General features: G+C 42.0%; 1 protein-coding gene across 2 annotated transcripts in view; it reads left to right on the top strand.

Annotated features, from left to right (window-relative positions):
* Positions 1-3,303: 3,303 nt before the first annotated feature.
* Positions 3,304-20,356, top strand: part of insrb (insulin receptor b) — a 101,900-nt gene continuing 84,847 nt past the window's right edge. The window contains exon 1 of one of the 2 annotated variants that reach the window (XM_015365480.2): positions 3,304-4,687. In XM_015365480.2, the coding sequence (XP_015220966.1) occupies positions 4,609-4,687 (79 nt within the window). In that variant the 5' untranslated portion in view covers positions 3,304-4,608. The remainder of the gene's footprint in view (positions 4,688-20,356) is intronic. The other variant, XM_015365481.2, reaches the window with a different exon arrangement.

Raw genomic sequence — 20,356 nt, forward strand, 5'->3', positions numbered from 1 at the left:
TGCTGTTATGTCAGGAACTGGGTAAATGGTGTTTTCACTACTGTCCATCATTCTTCTAAGCTGACACAATGCACGTATCTTTAAAACATGCCTTTTCAACTGTATGCCTTTTGCCTCTTGTACAGGAGAAAAGACGTGAGCCCTGTTGTTGCGATGTGGTGGTTTAGTAAATGTATCTCTCAAATTCAAAGCTTGCGCTCAGCATTCTTACCCTGGGATGTTCAGTACAGGAGGTGTATCGATCGTTACCCTCCAGGAAGACTAGCTGGTCTTGTCTGAATCACTTCTAAAACGGAGCAAAAAACAAATGCTTGCTCAAACTGCTGTCGGGCTGGATCAGAATGCAGATGTTCCCTTGTTATTTCATCACCACTTGGCACACAAAGGGTTAGGGTGATTACGTGAGGTTGGTCTCAGTGTGAAGTGGGTGTTGCTGCCAAGTGTTACCTGTGCCCAGGGGATTGTTACTAGCTCCCAACGGAAGTGGTTGAAGGATGTCTCGTGTTTAATGGCCTCAAGGCGTGAGAACATTCTTTCGGATCCTGACAAACAGACATTTAACCAGACTGGAATCATATGGAAGGACATGAGAAAAGGCAAGCCCTGCCGCGGAGTGAGCAGCGTTAATAAAGAGCAGGACTCCTAAGTGGCTCAAACAGCAGAGGCACTATTTCGGGGGGCCTCCCGAAACAGACCGTTCGCATCGGGTTCGAGTCGGGGCTGCCGAGGTGCAAAAAGGCAAATGTCTCTGACAAGGGCGAGTTTCAGAGGAGTGTCCCGACATCACAGCCCCAACGGGTGCTGTACAGAGGACTGCAGCAGGAATCTAATTCCAGATTGGTAGAATGCAAAAAAAAAAGAAAATAGCACCCTTCAGATTTCCATGAAAAGTAAAAAAAATAAAATAAAGGCTCAGTAAGATACCACACTTAGCATGCATATACTGTAAAAACTATGGTTAGAACAAAGGTTCAACATCTGCACTGCTAATTTACATTTATATAGTGTTTTTCACCCCAAAAGACTTTTAAGTTTTGGGGACCTGCACCTCTGCCACCACTGCTATGCAGGACCCCGTTCTGTGGCAATGGACTGTCCTTCTATACCAGCACCCCCAGTAATTACCCCTACTCACTTGAACGGCATCATGGGATTGTTAATGACCATGTAGTCAGCACCCCTGTTCAGCATTTCATCTGTAGGACTGCACCATGTCAGCTTAAAGAGTGCCCCCTACAGTACTACTTACAACAGCAACCTGTTTTTTAATCAGAGGTCTCTCATGCCAATACTGGCCAGCATATTTCTAACAATCAGCTTACAAGAAAATAATGCTGCTGTCACCATCATTATCTTGATACCCACAATGTGAGTTTTATTCTCCCCTGTTGTTGGTATTAAAAGTAGCAGCAGGTGCCTATTGGTTTGAAATGCCATTAAAACCTACTAAAATTTGGAACAACTCTCAAAAGCTAGAATTAGTTCTTTGTGAAGTTGTCACTTGCTTAAAAACTCCTGATGACTGTCAAAGGGCAGACAGACAACTGAGTTTAAAAAATATCTATTTGTTAAAAGGGAAATAGTGATGCGTATAGCCTGCAGGCTGTGGAGAGTAGGTCTGGGTTGTTTTGTGGTGTTGCCCATTGCAGGTGAAGATTTATTTTGTGCCAATTGGAGCAGCTGAGACAAACAGTCCAGAGAGCTGAGGCTCGCGATAATGAGAATGGAAAAATGTTTCATTTCCAACCAGCCCCTTTCCAAGCTCCCATGTAAACAGCAAAAAAAGTTATTTAAGGAAAGCAGCCTCTTATTCAAGCAACCTCTCAGCCAAAAGATCGCAAAAGCAGACACGCAGTGACCTGCTTTATTTCAGGAAAGTTCTTCTCTCACATATGAGAAACACACGGGACAGATATTGTGGAAGCGCTCTTGTTTTGCAGAACTCAAAAACAGCTTGCTGCAGGGGCCAGTTGCATATTTATCCACCAACAGAAAGAAGGAACCTTACTGATATAAATCTTATTTTGTCAATAAAAGCAAATCTACAGTGGAACACGGACTGCTATTAACGATTTGTATTTCAACAGCCCATTTAAATACAGACACACAATTAGATGTTTGGTGACGTTAACCTTCCAGCAGACAAAGGTGTTACTTACAGGCAGATCAGGTGCCACCTCCCAGCCCACTATAAATGAATTACTTTTAAACAAGGAAGTGCGTGACAGGTAGAACCATCTTCACAAGCATTTCTGTACCACTGGCAGAAGATCACACCCCTGGCAACAACAATCTGATAATCCCAGCACACCCCTTTTCTACCACGCTATCTGTGACAGTGATCGGGCACTTCTTAATTAGCGTTAAAACAAAGATCGCATCACAGACCCTTTCTCACACGATCATTTGCTGGATTTTCACAGCACTAAAAAACAGTGCCTCGCCTATCTCATTTAGTGTTCACTTTGTGTGTGTTTTCATCTGCAGGTCTGAGCCCCTCTCCTGCTGACCCGAGTGTGCCCAGCAATATGGAGTTCAGTCCCGAGAACAGAGCTGCCTTACTCCTGTTGCAGCACATAGACTAGTGTTGGCACTATGGGACTGACAACCGAAATATAGGTTTGGAAGTAGTTCAGGTGGGGAGCTGCGTCAGCTTGCGTGGTCTGCAAAGGAATCAGTAATAGGTTTATTCCATGCTGAAAAGAGAAGAGAGAGCACACAACGTTTCGCCTACAAAGCCTTCACAGCCGAAACGTTGTGTTTTCTCTCTTCCCTTTTCAGCATGGAATAGATCTATTGCTTGTTCTTTTATAGGTGTTAAAGCAGAGAATCAACACACACACACATATATATTACTTTCAGCCACAGAAATAAGAAACAACAACTAACTATCTAGCGTATGGCCAATTACCTTTGCTAAATCTATGCAAACTGGGCGCTAGAATGAGTATAGGATGTTTGGAACCCAATATCCTGCCCAAAGATGAGACGGGTCCGTTTCCGTTTTGTTTTTCAAGTGGGGCAGCCGTTCAACACACCACGAAAGTCGAGCAATTACCGGGGGGTTATGCTAATGAAACAGCATGCGTTCAGGTTGCACTGATGCACTGATGTCATTCCCCGGCGGTTCCACCCCCCTGAACATACTAAACATACACCCCCTCACCCCCCCCCCCCCCCCAACTCCCACTCGTTTCTGCTGACTCCAGGTCGTATTTTTTTTTTAGGCTGTCAAATCCAGTCCGTAGTTTGCGCCGTGCCTTGCGCCAGCTGACTGGCAGCTCTTGTTTACTGGCAGGGAGATACTGAGAGACTGAAAAAGGGGGAACTTTAGCGGAGAGAGAGAGAGGACGAGCGGTACTGCAGATTCGGGGGGGAAAAGAGAAGTTTTTTAGCTTTTTTTTCCGCAGATTCGCTTGCTGTCGACGCGTGTTTACCTTGCTGTCGCGCTTTTCGCCGTCGTCCGAAAATCTTTTCTACAGCCTGCTTTCCAAAAAAAAAAACCACGAAAGGTAAAATAACCTGTCCGGGCTCAGATTAGCCCAAAAAGACGAAGACGAAGAAGCAGAAGCAGAAGAAGAGAAAAAAACCAGTGCGGGGAGTTTTGCACACTCCAGAAGCACCGTGCGTTGTGTTTTTTTTTTTTATTTGTACTGTTAAGTAACTATCATACATTTCCATTGTTTGGGACGTGTTTTTTTTTAAGACTCTTTGGGAAACTCGCCAAAGAGTTGAAAAGGAAGCTGAGCGAGGAAGGACGTTTTTACCGAAAGGGAAAAGCAATTTTTTTCGGATTATTTCCTGCGGAGTTCCTGTGATGTTTATTTTTCTATTGGACGTTGTAACACTATTTTCCTGTGATACGGAAAGGGCAGGGAAGGAGAGGGAGGTTCGGGAGGAAATAATCGTGTATAAAACACAGTGAAACCGGGGATTAAAAACTAAACGTTTTTTTTTAATTTTCATGTCAACAGTGCGAGAGGAGGAGAATACCACGCTTTATAAAAGGACAGAAAAATAAAAGAAGATCTTTGTATTTGCAAGTCAAAATAAACAGTTGCATCTTGCAGAAAAGCAACAGCTAATCCAGGAATTTTCTTTTTTTAACCTTTTGAAGGAAACCCCAGCTTTTATGTGGGTATGAGCGACTCGCTACCCCTTAGGGTACCTCCTTATTAAAGCGGTTTGCTGGTGGGAATTATTTTCTCGACTGAAGGAGGATTTTGTCAAACAAACTTTACCCGATGAAAGTGGACGACTTGTATCACTTGATTTAAAATGAAGCTCTGGGTTCGCCAAAGTGCTGTCAGAACCCAAGACCACATTATTTGATGCAAATCTAACCTGGCGAAGTAGTAAAACAACAAAAAAAGTTAATACATATTTTGAGTATTAAAACGCGTTTAAATATTCCCTCACCCCCCTTTTTGGGGGTGGTGTGGTTTTGTTTTTTTGTTTTTTTGTTTTTGTTGTGTATGAAAACGGCTTTCAAGCAAGAATCTCTGATTTTATAAACGATTAAAGGAAAAAGTTTTACTCAATTTTTGGATTTTTTCCCCTTTTAATCTGGCATTTTTTGGTGGATTTAAGGACATCACTGGGGTCAGAATGCGGTTGGACACCCCGGTGGTTGCTTTCGTTACTTTTATCTGCGTTTTAAGCAATTGCGGGATATCGGATGGAGAAAGTAAGTAAATCAAAGCTTTATTTTCCATTTAAGGATGGCGTTGGAACTCTTTCGCTGCGACAGTGTACAAATGTGCTATTTATATCATAAATCAGTTAAATCGTTAGAGGGTTTTTTATAGGCCTCGTGTTTTGTGGAACTGCTCAGATTGTAAGAAATGCAAAATGTATATATTGTTTACACCTAATTTGAGTATTTACGTAACGTTTTAAAACGCGGTTTTTGGTGGGAGAACATTTCCCAATACCATTTTCTTACGGCGGAATAAGTCAAATTTTAAGTGTTTTTTTTTGTAACATTTTTAGTTTTTAAATATTTTTTTTAGAGAATTATTATTATACGATTATATTTTGAGGCCTGCTTGCGCATACATGAGCCCGAAGGCTAGATTAGCCTTTGTCGCGGGAAGAGGGTGGGATATAGACAGCGATTCTAAACTTAAAGGTCCGGGACTCGTCTGTCCGCCTAGGCCTGTGTTCACGTTGAACTAATAATGCAACAAATGAGATTCAGAAGTCCAGTGTTTTGTAGGATTACATGTGACCCGGGCATACACAAGATGTGGTGCGTGCTTATTTTTTTTTCTGAGCATTGTAGGAAAGCAAATAGTTTGTCGTGTTTTTATTATGGCATTTTAATGTATATTATATAGAAAACTGCGCAGAAAATGTAAAAGAGACCACCATTTTCAGTTGGTAATCTTAACCCTTTTCCCCTGTTGGTCAGGGTATAAGCCATATAAGTCTATATAAGGCACAGATTTGACCGAAGATTACCGTCATAAAATAATTAGCTCACACGCACACACTAAGTTTTGAAGAACCGCGTTCATTTTGTTTATGCATTTCATCCACTCCCGACACCCTGCTGATACACTGCACTTTGACACAAAGTACTCTGTGCGGGGGCTTAGTGTATCTCTGGGCAGTTGGTGTGGGTCATGACAGTTTCTACACTAAATTTTCATCTGCTTTTCCGACTTATTTGATATGCAAAGCAAGAGGTCGATGTATGCAGTAAGCGATTCTAGATAAATATCTTGATAAATGCATGCACGCACAAATAGGATACTTAAAGATTTTGGTAGCCTAGAACATCACGACATTATGTTCCGCTGTTCAAACAGAAAAACAAAATCTTGTACACACCGATTTCATAACCTATACTGTTCTGTCGGTCACAACCCAAAAACAGTGGAAGACTAATGCTGACTTTTCCGTCGTGTGAAGTACCCATCCTATCTAGATGTGAACGGATGAAAATGTATACAAAAAAATCACAGCAAATGAATTTCCCCCAACGTTTTTATTGAAGCTGGATTTATTTTAAAACCATAGAGAGTAAAAGTCAGCTTTTGTGCAACTTCAGGTGAATGCAAAAGTCTTTTTAAAACGTTTCATTAAATGATTCAACAAGTATTGAGGGGAGAAAAAATTAACAGGTGTCTGGTTCTCGTTTAAAAATAACCAGCTTTTAAAAGAGGAGTCGGCAAAGCAGCCAACCCTAAAGATAACTTTATAATAAAAACTTTGAACTAAAGATCGATTACTACCCCGTGTTCCAAATTGGCAATAATAGAAGTATACGTGTCTGGAGATGTTTTCATGTTTGTGCATCATTAATCGATATTGTGTCAAGATTATCACTCAAAACGAGCGTTGTTAGAATAGAAACCAGCTATTTTAACGAAGTGCACTGCTTGTTGATTTTTTTTTATATTGAAACAAACTTTCTCAAGTTCAGAAAAGGGCAAAATGTAAAGGCGGCTGTCGGTCAACTTTAAATTCCCCGCATGATTATTAGGGATCTTTTAAAAACAAATCTCTAAAAGAAAATTTGAAACTTGCACCTTTGGTCTAGTTTATCTCCCGAGTTCTCTTAAGAACGTTTCGAAAACCGCACAGCCTGTATTTTTCAGATCTCCTTGGAGTCCTGTCACAATTTGTGGCTTTCGCAAGTTAGGGAAACTGTCTCGATTCAGATAACAACGCGTGTAATTCTGAAATAAAAAGCATGTACAAAATGATTAAGTACTAATTACTCGACAGCATCGCCATGTGACATTTCTGTTTGTGGTTTCGGATGAACTATTTAACAGGCGTTTGTGTGAGGTTACTGTAGGTTAGTCCCACAAAATACTTCATCCAACCGAATTTGGCACCTCGCATTTATTGCGAGTAAAGTTGATCTTCTTTGAGAATTAAATATATGAGCAGTAATCGTTTCAAACGTATTTTAAAAAGCGCTTAGCCAGATACACCCCTCGAATTCAAACTCCTAGTATTCTTGATTTTTTTTTTCATAAAACGGTAAAATTCGTTCAGTTAGTAACTAAAAGTGTAAACACCCTTTCTAGGAGAGATTTGGGGAAAAAAAAGGAAAATATCATTTGATATGCTTCAGTAAATAAGTAATCCATCATCCTTTCAAGTTGGCGCGTTCGGGGGATTCGGTGTCTAACCGGATTAAATGTAAGTATAAATAATTACATGTAGCTGAGTGATTTTGACATAAATACACTTAAAGTATTGTTAACGCTTAGTCAGCTAAACGGTAATTCATCTAAAAGTTAGTTTCTGCAATAGAAAACTGCCTGTAGTTTCATGCAGTGTTTTCGATACATCCCCAAGACATATTGTCCGGGTCAACACCGTTATTGCATTTTAAAAGAGGGTTTGTGATGGTGTGAGCGATCGACATTTTTCTAAAGGATGAATGTTACATGCTAGAATATTTTAGGAAAAGGTCTCAGAAATGTATGCAGTCACGCCGCCTGTTTGCAGAAACGCGAGTCGCAGTTGGCGATTTGAGAGGAATTCAAACTTGTTAGCTTAACGCGAGTTAAAAACGGAGTGGTGAGGTGAAAAGGGGAAACTTTAAACCTTCTTTCAAAGGTGAATATAGTTGCTGTTTTTTTGTGGTCCTGTGCTTTTCTCTGTTCTGACAAAAGCGGGGCTTAATCCATAGAAGAATTTCAGTTCCTGCCATAACCGGATTTTATTTTAAATCCACTTCCAAAGGCGGCGGATATTATCTAGATTGATTTTCAAGCTTTCGACAAGTAAATGCCGTGTGGAAGTTCTTCCTTGCACTCCCTCAGAAGCCGTTTACTTTCAATATACATCCTTGTATTGTATATTTTCCCCCTCGTACTGTACCTGAAGTAAATTTCCCCTTTTGCAGCTCGGCTGTCTGGTTTTTGCTGTGACAGATTCAGTGGAGTACTAGGTCCAGGTTTTGTCCTGAGGTGGTGGTGGTGGGATAAATGCTGAATTTGAATCGAATTTATTTCTGACAAGCATACATCAAAGTTTTTTTTTACACGCACAGCCATTACTTTTCACAACTGACAGAAACAGTGTTGATTTTTGAAGACCCATCCTAGACTGCACTAAGACAGGCTCTGTACTGGCTTGTTGAACCCCTATTGACTGTGAACTGTTATCCCTTCGTAGCTGTACTGTCTTTGTGTCTTAAAATAAATGACCCACGTTTTTAACACTCGTACAATATTAAAAACTGATTAAATCAGTGCTTAGCCTGTTATGCAAATACTTGTATGTCTTAAGAGGTTTGGTTTGTGTGAGTCTAAATTAGCATGCCTCCTCAGCAGAGACTTGTCTTCCTCCTTGATTTTCATATGCAGCATTGCTTTTTTTGAAGGGGGAAAGTATTTATAGTACCATTGTGTGAGTTGGTGTGCTACGTTGAGCTGCACACAGGTTATTAAACCGACAGGAGGTAAGTAAAGTTGGTTTGGACTTGTGTAAATATTGTTGGAGTGACTCAGCAGCATATTGCAATAGGTGAGCTCTTAGTGAAGGTGTTTAAGATGCAGTGGCTAATGTTTGTAGCAGGCATAACTGGAATACCTGAGTGTTTTGGTCTTGACCTGTCAGGACACAGTTTCTGAGTGTAGGGTTGCTTATGTTCTGTTTGCGTTTAAGGATGCAGTTAAGATCTGGCGATTTGCATAGCTTATTTTTCATTTCCCTCTTGCACCTGGTTAAGTGGTTCAGTTTGTTCTGACAGCTTTATAGGTGCTGTACAGGCTCTGTGCAGTGTGGCCACAGAAGGTATTTTTCACAGTTGGAAGACGGGCATCTACCTCGACAGTGCTTGATTTCTCAACTGTGTGAAGCTGTCACATGATCCCCTGTTCCTCCCTTTTTCTGTGCTATGAGTCTATTGGGGAAACAAATTCTAGCAATGATTCTTGTTCTGCTCCTGTAGGTATGCCAATGGAGACAGTATTTGAACAGCATGTTGTTAGCAGCTCTGCCTGTCTCCTGCTCACCTCCACGCTCACAGGCAGGGAAGGTTTAATAAAAACAGTTGCTGAGGTTAAATGTCACCTTAGTGACATTTTAAACATGAGTGGTGAAACTTAGAATTGGGGGAAATGTTTCTGGACAGCTCTTGTCTGCCTGCTTTCTCATGGAAATTATATTAACAGGGTACCAGCTTGATCCAAAGACTCGGCACGTCAGTTGGTAGTGATCTGCTGCCAGTCTGTTTTTGTTTTTTTTAATCCTGCCATTTGTTTATGAAGTTTTTTACCCTGCTACCGTGAGAGTTTACTTATAGGTTTTCTGTCTTACTTGAGAGCTCAGGGTCATGGGGGAAGTGGCTGTAAGCATTACACAAGAGGGGGCATAATCTGTCAGGTGATGGTAAAGGGGGTTATTATAGGAAAGACTGCTGTAGCATCAGCTCTGCAGGTATGGCTAAATGTTGTCCTTGCACTCAGGAGTGAGAGCTCTTCTGCTGGGAGCCTGGAATCCGATGGGCATCAGTTTTATTTAAAACGCAGCAGAAGCCCTTTGCTATCCACATTGTGTGATAAAGACGGAGAGCAGCACTATTTACAGATTTTAACATTCAGGATGTTTCCTTTTTAAAATGTGAGAGCAGAGACACGTGCTGTCCGTCAGAAAAAAAATGTCCTTTTTCGCAGCGAAACCCAAGCTTGCAATACAATAGGATACATTGAATTATCCAGAATTACATCCAGAAAAAAATGTATTTCATAATTGTTTAAAGCTTACCAATTATTTCCAATCATCGTTTAGAGAATAAAGCCTCATGGAAAATCATTGTTGAACAGTCTTTTGGCACAGGTGTCTTTGAATAAAAAGCTTGTTTAAAAGGGAGCTTGGATTCCATCCATCTGCTTTGAAGTATAGCAGTGTGTCTGTGGATGTAAGTAAATGATTGCGCTGATATTGACACCAGATATTAAAATCCTGTTTGTGGTTTCCTTTGAAACTGATGCATAACTGAGGAAATACACTTGTATCTCACACTTATTTGGTTGTTTGTGTGTTTGTAATTCTTACGGAGTTTAATGTAGCTTTAATGGTCTTGTGCCAGTGGCTGGACCTGAACTGGGAAGTCATTTTGGCAGGATAAGGCAAGATGTTCATGTACGTTTGTAGGGAATCTGTCATCGTGAAATCCCGACAAAACCAGAATAGTTTCTCAGAGCTGCTCTCTTATAGCGTTCATATCTGTGCCTTAACGAATCAAGCTATCTTTTATCAGCAAAGAAATGTGCTATTACATTGCAGTCGTTTTGAAGAGGGCCACAGCTCAAGAGCATCTCTGCCACGTTTTGTGTTGAAAGAAAAGAGCTGTGTCATTCTTTTGAAAGCACAACGCTTTTAAAAACGAAGTGCGTAGTGTACACTCAAGTCAGCGTCAGATTGCCCCAGTGTACTGACTCTACTCGAGAGGAGCTCCTTAATTCCCAATTAAACACACCAGCAGCAGAAGAGTGTTCTGAAATGATCGTGATCTGTCATTTAGTGCGGTTATGAAGTGACGTTTGAGTATGTGCTGTTCCTTTCCTTGGGACTGAGCCATTCATATTCAGTAAATCCCAGTTAAAATGTACTGCTCGTTCCTAATGGGTATTAAGACTTTCTTTGTACCGTTAGGCTGTTTTTGTGATCGGTTATATCTGTTAAAGATATCTCTGTAAAATCTGTGTGTGTAATCTTAAAGGATCCCCTTTCTTAGATCTTGTCTAGAGAGATGTGCATGAAAGAGGCCTTCAGCTGCATCAGTAATATCTGTGCAATATCCTAAAAGTTACCCGAGTCACCTTGTGTTCTTGCAAGACTGCAGAATGAGGTCACGGAGTTAGGAATACCGTTTCTGGGAGTTTGTTCATATTAGGTCACATACAAATGCTATTTGTCTTGCCAAGTCATTGCATTTTCTCTTCTTAGCAGTTTGGGTAACATTTTCCAGTTTGACCGTTGTTTGTGCGAGAGTAACCTCTCTGTTCACAAAAGTAACTTCTTTTTCAAAAGACATCTGCATCAATGAAATCGATTAGGTTGTAGTCCCCTATTATGGCGATTAATTATTCAAAGACGCGGTCGCCGTTCATGGCCCTTTACATACAAATGCCTAACTGGTATTTGTGTTCCACCTGCTGCCTTACATGGGACAATTGATTTCTGCGTAAACGTTCATTTTTTAACCATTGAGGAAATTGTACATCAGTGAATCGATGAGTCCTCACAGTGAAATCTTTGGTTATTCCTCTCAAGAAAAACATTAATGAGTTAGACAGCCCCAGCCTTGAGTTTTGCCTCCTCGGCTTAGACGAGTTCTCTTTCTGAAATTTGCATGGCTTCACAATGCAGACTGTACAGTTAAGAATTCAATCGCCCTCCATTTGGGTTTGCAGTCCTTTTGACCTTTAAAACAGGGCAGAAATGCTAACAGGCAGGCATTCGTCAGTACGCAGCGCCATTAAACTCCTCAACCCAGACCCTCTGTTTCTTGTCTGCCTGTGATGGATTGCACAAGCTGCTCGGCTTTGTGGCTTTTAGAGAGCCGTTTACTTTCTTCAAAGGGGGCTTGAGAGTATTACTACAGAGCAACACCTTGGGCTGAAGGTTACACTTGAAATATCAAGTCGGCGAAGGAGGCGGCGTGGCTGGGTGGGGGGGGATTGAGCAAAGATATGCGGAGAGATGCAATAGCAGCTAGTGCCTGACCTTGCAGTCTGATCAGACAGAAACGCGTTGTGCCGTTGTCGGGGCTGGCCCCCTTCTCGTTCCTCCCAGGCCTCCGAGCAAGCCGAGAAGAGGGAAGTGTTCTGGGGCCTCGGCACAGGCCTCTCTCGCAGCCTGGCGCCTTGTCAGTCCCCGGCAGCGGAGACCGCGTGTTAACCCATCCCTGTGTGCACCCTGTACATCTGGATGTTTTCAGAATCAGTTCTTTCTCCTGAATACAGGGACTGCACGTGGGCTTCGAGCTGGCTGTAGTCACCCTCTGCCTACGCGTGCACACCTCCCAGTGCCATATGGGATTCCTATGGTATTCCCCTCCTTTAGAGTGTGTTCCTGTGGAACGGCTTCAGCCAACCTGGCCAGATTGGAGAAGGACTGCCGCCACACAGCACCTGACTACCCTAGGGAGGTCCCCTCCCTCCTTCTCCTGCAGTAACTCTTCTCTTTGGATGAGCTTATGCTAAAAATGGGGATCACGGAGAGCCAGGTTCAGAGACTGACAGGATACTCTTTTAGCCTGTTGTCCAGCCTCAATGTGTTTACTGTTCCCTCCAAGGTAATATTTAACCTCTTGAGTTCTAACAGTTTAGAATAGATTTTTTTAATTATCATTGGCAGTAATGTTGCTTGGTCCTCTGAAGCTTAAAAGCTTGATAAATGAGCACATTCATTAATTATGCTACATTGGATGGAAGGAGGACCTGCTCAACCTTGACCCAGCTGTGGCCTTTATTGGTCAGACCTTTTCTCCAAGGATGGAAATAGGAGCAGCTGCTCTCGAGTTGAAGCCCTAAATCACTCCCAGTGCATTCTGTCTGGCCCTTTCTGGACTGTGAGCTCTCCAGAGAAATTTCTTGATGGCCTCCTAATAAATGCATGTATCTGTGGCTTGTGTTGTCTCCTCCTGCTGAGGAAATAGGCACCAGTTATCTATAGGAGAGCAGGTTAAGGCATTCTCGTGGAGGAACAGGATGTCTTTAATCACCTCCAGTTTTTAACAGTTTCTGCCAATTCAGGGTTGTTTGGGAGCAGTAGGCACGAGGGACACTAGTCTGTCGCAGTCTTTAATTGTATGTTAATTGGTCATAGGCATATTTGCAAATTTGCTTTCAAGTATTAAAAGGTCAGAAATGATGAGTGATGATCACACCTGTACCAATTTCTCAGTTTTAGAACTAGCCTGGTTCAGGTGTGCTGCCTGAAATATAACTGGACCTATGCAGAAGGGAAAAAAAAAACTCATTGTGGGAGTATCTAATAGTTTTTTTACCACCTGTGTCTGTTCATCATTAGTTGATCAAATACTAATAAAAGTTATTTAATAAAGATTAATCTTATGTATGTGAAGAGGCTCCACAAAGTTCGTTATGCTAAAATTCGGAAAGGTGCCCCCTTGAACCAGTTTATTGTTTTAAACAAGTAACCAGTTTACCAATTAAAGTTCTCAGTTAGCACTGGGGATTTAGAGGTGTGAATGAAAATCAGCAGAGACCATGTTCCTCCAGCTGTATTGTTGTATGTATTAGAGCTGGGCCGATATGTTGATCCTTTGATTGATTGAGTAATATAAAAACCATTGCTAAACAGAATCATTTCTTATCCTTGGAGTGAGAGCAGTAGAGGATAAAACTGCAACTAGGCTTCTGGTAATGTGTTTACCCTCCTATTCTTAAATTTGATTACGGTAATTTAATATGAGGTTTAAAGACACCCCACATACTATACATACGCACATCTTCTCACTGTGCCTTTTTACCAGCAGTAGCCAGAGAGAAACATGCAGTTCAATTAAGAGTATGTAGCTTTTGAAAATGGTGATTCTGGTCTCGCTCAGTGTGCCAGCCGTTTATGATGGTCTCTGAAAGCCTCACCGACAGTCTGCACACCCAGCTTTCCGCCTTTGTATGCTGGAATCAGAAGCTGAGACGTCTGGCTCTCTTGCTCCTGGCCGGCTTTGTCAAAGCACAGTTTAAAATGGAGACAAGTCCGGTTTAAGAGCTGCAACGTTTAAAGGACGTTTTTTGCACTACTCAGTCCTCATGTGGACCCCACTTAGTTATGGGGATTAAGTTAACACTTGCATGGCTGTAGTACTGCAAGTGTTCCAATCAGTGAAGTGTCTGCTGCCACTTAACCGTTATTGATGGCAAACCTTAAGTCTTCAGTGTTCATATATCCCCCATCGGAATGGGGGGGAAAAGAGGAAAGGGGGACTTGGCACTGTGTGGTGATGAAATTCTACTGTATTGGTCTATAAATATGTTGTGTGGGGAGTTAGTAGGATGGTAATGTGCACTGTACAGGAAATGAACTATTGTGTTCTTTTCCTAAGTGTTTCCTGTAGAGGTCTAATCTCCCAGAGTGCCTTTTTCAACATCTGTAATGGTCTTAATTTATAATCTTGTATCCAAGTGTGTTAGAAAAGCTCGACAGTTAAAAATAGCCCCCTTTATTTAACTATATATCTTGGCTTAAGACAATCAGAAAAAAAGCTCAGTTTTTGGCTCTTATGACATGAGTTTGATTTGTAATTAAAAGAAAAAGTTTATATTTTGGTCAAATGAACTAAATTCTCCAAGTGCTCATCTGTGTTTACACAACTTATTCCATGGTGGGTGGGTGGGGGGTGTTCAGTCATGTCAGTTTTAGTTCCAGGTTTGTTTCTGCTTCTTCTCTTTAGGGCAAGCATGGTGGCATTTCAGCTGGACTTCCTGTGCTCCATAGAAATAAATGCATTGAAAACATACACAGTTATTGTGACATTTTGGCCACTCTAATCCCTGTATGTTAATGCACACAGGCTGTGTTTTGGATTTAAACAAATGAGTATAGTGAAATGCAATTAAATTGCTGCTAGTTATCCTCCTCTAACCTATTGATCAGATGGTTAGCAATAATTATTTAGCAGAACCTTCCCCCCCCCCCACACTGTTTGAATGAAATCAGAAGGGAGACAGGTGTGATGTTTTAAACTGTTTTGAAACTCTTGGGACACATTAAGGTTATAGAATATGAAACCCTCATTATCTGAAATCTGTTGCTTTCCAATATCAGAGTTGCAGGCGTGGATAGACACTGCAGAACAAGCTCACCTCTCAGCTTACACATCCCTTGGTTTTGGTGCAGAATTGAGTGGCCCTGAGGCAGTGCCTGATTGGTTACATTTAGATGAAGGACAGTCATATGACTGAAACATAGACCTTTGACTTAGTCTCCTCTCTAGTTAATCACTCTCTAGCTCATAGGTTTTTGCAAAGGAAAAATACAGCAATTGGAAAGGCCCGGTTGCAGACGTAGGATTGAGTAAAAGCAATTGAAAATGAAAACCATTGAGATCTTAAAAGCTCAATCATGCTGTTAGCCATATCAAAAGATTATCCATCTGAAGAGTGAGATTTGCCTTGCAGATGAGTCATTTTTGCTTTAGCAGTGGCTAATACATGCAAGGACTGTGGTATGTCTTCACTGTTCCAGTTCTCACTGCAGAAATGAATTCGGTGCAGTTAAGCAAATACAAGATTTCTTTCCTCCCTAGTCATCCTTGTGATGATGTATGAGCAGCAGCTCAGCTGTAGCTCTGAGCACTCAGTCAATAAAATCTGTATGATGCTTAGGGCTTTTGTGGTGTTAAACCTTTTGACAAGGTTAAGAGGGTGACTGTAATTTGTTTTACTTTGTAGGTGAATGTAATTAGGGTAGTGTTTATTCCCTGGTTAAAAAGGTTTTGCAGCTCATATTGGAGATAATAAGGCAAGCCCATAGGGAGATAATTACGTGAATGCATGTCAAAACTGTTACATTGTATAGCCACTTCTGAAATGATTTGATGCATGTAAGGATTTTGTTAAATGAAAGCAATGTTTCCATTTTAATATTTAAAAAGGGACTGTTGTTTTCAAGTTACTTTGTCATATTCTTGCAATATTATTTAACACTGCAGTAGTTAATGGATAGGTGTCTTTCAAAAATTGGGAAGCATGTCTTTTTAGTCAGAAGCACCTACATGAAGAGAGAGGCCTACACAGACAGTTCTGGATTTTATTAAGTGGTGCACCTAGAGAGCATAAATAAACAATACAAATCTTACAGGATGCCAATTTAAGGTTAAATGTGGAAATTAAAAGCATTAGGCAACTAGAGGCTCAACTGTTTTGGAAGGGATTTCTAAAGAATGGACAAAGAGCAAAATGAGTTCCAAACATTGTGAGAATGGTGATTCGGTTTGTGCATGGAGGAGATCGCAGTAGAAATATCTCCAATCTGCTGTTTGTGTGTCAGTGTGTTTCTCTGGCGAAGAGCTGGGTCAAGCTTGAAGCACTCCTGGGTCATAGATAAGTACTGCTGGTTTGGTGCCTTTTGACTTTGCTGTGATTTAGTTTCTGTGCGCTGCATTAGGAAATTTCTCTCGTTAGGAGCTTCAAGACTTCATTTGACATACACTCCTCTTGAAAGAAGATGTTATTGAAGGTTCCATCTCTATAACGTATCAGGAAGATTTCAGCGAAATAAAATCGTAATTCTTTGCCACCTCAAACAGTGCATAGCTTTTTCTTTTTCCTGTGTTTCACACTCTTTCCCTTCTTGGACTAACATCAATGTTTTTGCAACAAAATGCTCTTTGCCTGACCTCTTCTCTGATTAAGATGCACCAGAGATAAAAGATTCTCTTGGATTTTCTTTGTGAAGGACTTGCAAATTATTTTGAGTGCCAAAAATAGTGTGGCCAAATAATATGGGAAATAAGGGGAAGAAATGTGGTTAGCTTGACTAGCACTGGGGAGACAAAATGCTGAATAATTACTAGGCAATTTCGAAGACTTGTTTTATCTGTACCTTCTGGATAATTGAGAGGAACCTACATTGGATATGGTTTGTTGCTTGAAGAGAAGTGAAAATGATTGCTTGTGCTTGGGGCGGTGTGGTGGCTCTGTGGCTAAGGATCTGCGTCTGTGGCTAGAAGGTTACTGGTTTGTATCCTGCGGCCAGCAGAGGAATTCTACTCCGTTGGGCCCCTGAGCAAGGCCCTTCACCCCAGCTGCTCCAGGGGCGCCGTATAAATGGCTGACCCTGCGCTCTGACCCCCAGCTTCTCTTCCTGTCTGTGTGTCTCATGGAGAGCAAGCTGGGGTATGCGAAAAGACAAATTCCTAATACAAGAAATTGTATATGGCCAATAAAGTGATCTTACTGTAAAGGAACAGTCATTGCACCTGTCTCTATGTTGGATGGGTTTTGGACAGATTGCTCTTTAAACTGTGTGTGCCCGGTCCCTTTTCACTGGTTCTGTTTTCAATGTCATTGAAGAACCTTTTGAGGAAAATGGCTTTGAACGAGGCAGAGTAGCCTGTTGAACCTCGGCTCTCCCTCTGAAAGTGTTCCGAAGTGCTGGAGCCCATTTGTGGAAAAAGCCGGAGAGGAGACGAGCTGTTGACGTTTCAATGAGAGAAGAATTTATGTTTGTTTATAGAGTGCTAACCCTGGCTTGTTTGTTTACTGGCCTGTTAACTCACCAGAATGGAGCTGACCTCCTGCCTGGCCAAGATGGCTCTTTCATGTCACAGTCTGGATGTTTATGTGACAAGGTCAGGGGTCAAGGTGTCACTTCTGTCACAGCAGGGTGGCTGAGGGCAACGTAGCAGGATTCCGGCCCACTTTGGCACCTCTGCTTCAATCTGTTTTAATTACAAATACGGCTTCTTTAATGCAAAAGTGACATCATTTTTAACGATCAGCCTACGAGTTGTTTTTGATTGTTTTTCTCAGTGCCCTCCTGGTAAGTAACCGATACTTGAGTTTCTCTCTTGCCAGAGGTTTTGTTATTGACAGCCAAATCGGACTGGGGTGAGGTTTATCGCAGGTTTGTCATTCTGTACCTGGTATCAGAGGGCTTTAAAACCCATTTCGGGTTTTTCAGCTGCAACCCATCGTCTTGTCTCAAAAGTCAGAACGCGAGCAAGTCTGAGAAGCACCTGTCGAAGATGGCAAAAGCCTTCAATTAAAGACGCTCCAGAACAAGTTTTTGACAGCTTGTCTGGAAAGGGGCTGTGTTTTAAGGACTGTCTCAATTTATTCTCCTCTGAGAAGCTGATCAAGTTTCAGTGATTATGTACCAGTATACCGCAGAAGAGGGGAGGGGGACCTCCAGGAATTCTAGAAAACGAGCTTTAAACCCTCAAAGCCCATTCAAGACGAGCCCCATTAATCTCTCTTCATGAGTGTCAAAGAAATAAAACCGATGCTTGTGCGCCCTGCGAGCCCACACAGCATGCCTGCGCGGTGAGTCATTGCAAAGCCAGTCTTCCGCACGAAGACCTGAAGACACCTGGACACACCTGTCGGAGTTGTCTGGAGCCTTAGATCTGGGGGGGTGTTTCAGCTCTGGAGAATGCAAAGGATGCGTCTGATCCCTGGGTTTTGTAGGCTGTTCCAAAGACAATTCGGCTGCTATCCTTCCCAAGTGAGAAGAATAAACCTGCAGCCCCCAGTCTCTCTGGCTGGGCTCAAAGATGGAAAAGAAAATCCAGTTCGAATGCAGTTGGTCTGACTGTGCCGACTGGATTAAACACAACACGGTCGTCCTTAACAGGACTGTGAGGGGAGAAGAGAAAGAAAGCAAAGATGTTGTCATCCCAGCCGTCAAGCACAAGGCTGAATCGCTCCTTTGAGATCGCAGACGTCAAGGTGAAGGTTGACTCCTCTGCACAGGCTATTCATGTCGGCTTGATCATGATTTTCAGGAGCTCTAGTCTTACATTCAGGTGAATAGTACAACCCCTCCCCATCACTGCTAGATATCCAGGTGCACATGGGCTGAAGTTTATGCCGTTCCTATCATATGCACAACATGTACAGCCCGTGCAGAGCTGTTAATCCTTCCCCCGTACACTGTGTTTTAAAGGGCAGGCGTGAGAATGGCACTGTGCACGTTAATGGTTTTTAGAAAACAGTGGGAAAAAAAATCCCACTCTGTTCCTTTAGATATCAATTCGGGAAGCCAGGGTGAGATGCTTGTTACTGACACTTGACCTCTACGTGTTGTAGAGTGCGGGCGATTTGTTACTTCTCTGTACCTGGACAGGGGAGGCTAGGCCAAGAGCTGGGAAGTGCAGTGGGAAGCTGGATATGAATTTTCCTTTTGGAGGATCACATGGAAGCCATACAGTTTGTGGGCTCCCCAGATTCCCCAGTGCTCAGTTAGCTCAGTTGCAGATTTTTTCGCAATGTGCATCAACAGTAAAGTATATCTTAACAGCACTGCTGTTATAAACTGAACCTTTTCTCGAGGGGAAGGACTTTTTACACACCAGCTTTGCACAGCGCAGTGCTTCCAGAAATAACATGAGCTGTAGAGGCTGAGAGCAAAAAAATCCCGCTGGATGTCACGCTGCGCTTGTCAGGCGTGGTTAACAAGCACTTTTAATAAATGCATTTATTTCCTGACTTCACAGGGATCATTGCCACTTTCAGAAGGACTGCTGGTGTCGGCTGGCATCTTCTGTTTTGTTAAGCAGTCAAGTGCGTTTACGCGAAGAAGGTGGAACTTTCTACCCTTTTCTCTTAATTTCCAGGAAATAATAAATTAGTGTATAGCTTGGGGAAGGGTCTCCTTTGTTGTGGTTCCTCATTCCCTCCTCTTCTGTAGCCTGATCAGTCAGCATAAAGCCTGATTAGCCCACTGCGTGCTTGTGCATGTTGGGCAAATCATTTTGGTCCTGTTTTTCCTTGCAAAACAAATTGTCTGTTCAGGCTTCCAGCAGTGTTTTTTTGTGGGGGAGGGAGGGCAGTAAGGTTTCTCAGACCTGATCTTCGTAAACATCTGGGTCTCTCAGTGCAGTTATCATGTCTGTGTCCAGCTGCTTGGAAAGGAGTGTTGGAGGCTAACAAAATGGCACCTTTTCAAAAAAATAACTTATAGAACCAGATGTACACGGTCTAGTTGAGGACAGAGTGGCCTGTTTTCTGAAAGATAATAAGCCCGAGGTTGGTTTCTATGGCAATCTTGTCAGCTTTTCTGTCTCCTCAACAAGCCCCACTTTTTGCTAGCAGGTGAGGCTCAAAATCTCTCAGCAGAGTGACGTTATTTTTATTTTCCTGTTTTTCCTCTAAAGGGCAAAGTTTTTAAACCGCTGTGTGTTAAAACTGCAGCAGATGCAAGATATTTGATTAAACTATAGTAAGCCAAAATAACCCTCACCTTCTCGTATACACTGGTGAATGCTTCAGTCAAATTAGTTACGTTGGGTTCAGGGTATCAGGGGTTGTTCATCAGTAGAGATTGATCACCATCATATTGTTACTTGAAGACAATATAAATCAATTTCTTAAACGTGTAGAAGTGTTATATATATATAATCACCTATTTGAATTAATTGATTCATAGATATTTTAATATTAAAATGAAGATCGATGCCCCTATGTTGTCTTCTTTGCAGCTTCTGGCACCTGTGGGGAAAAAGTTTGTAACCGCGTAATGTTATTAACAGGTCTCTAAATTCAGAACTCGGCCACAGTTATTTAGATTGTAGTTTTTTGCTAAATGAAAAGTGGGTCTTAAAATCCTGTCTCACTGTGATGCAGTGTGGCGCATAACGATCTTATCCCCGTTTGACTAGCGCAGTGTTTTTTTTTTGGAGAACGACGAG

This window comes from Lepisosteus oculatus, chromosome 29 (assembly GCF_040954835.1).
Source record: "Lepisosteus oculatus isolate fLepOcu1 chromosome 29, fLepOcu1.hap2, whole genome shotgun sequence".
Classification (NCBI taxonomy): domain Eukaryota; kingdom Metazoa; phylum Chordata; class Actinopteri; order Semionotiformes; family Lepisosteidae; genus Lepisosteus; species Lepisosteus oculatus.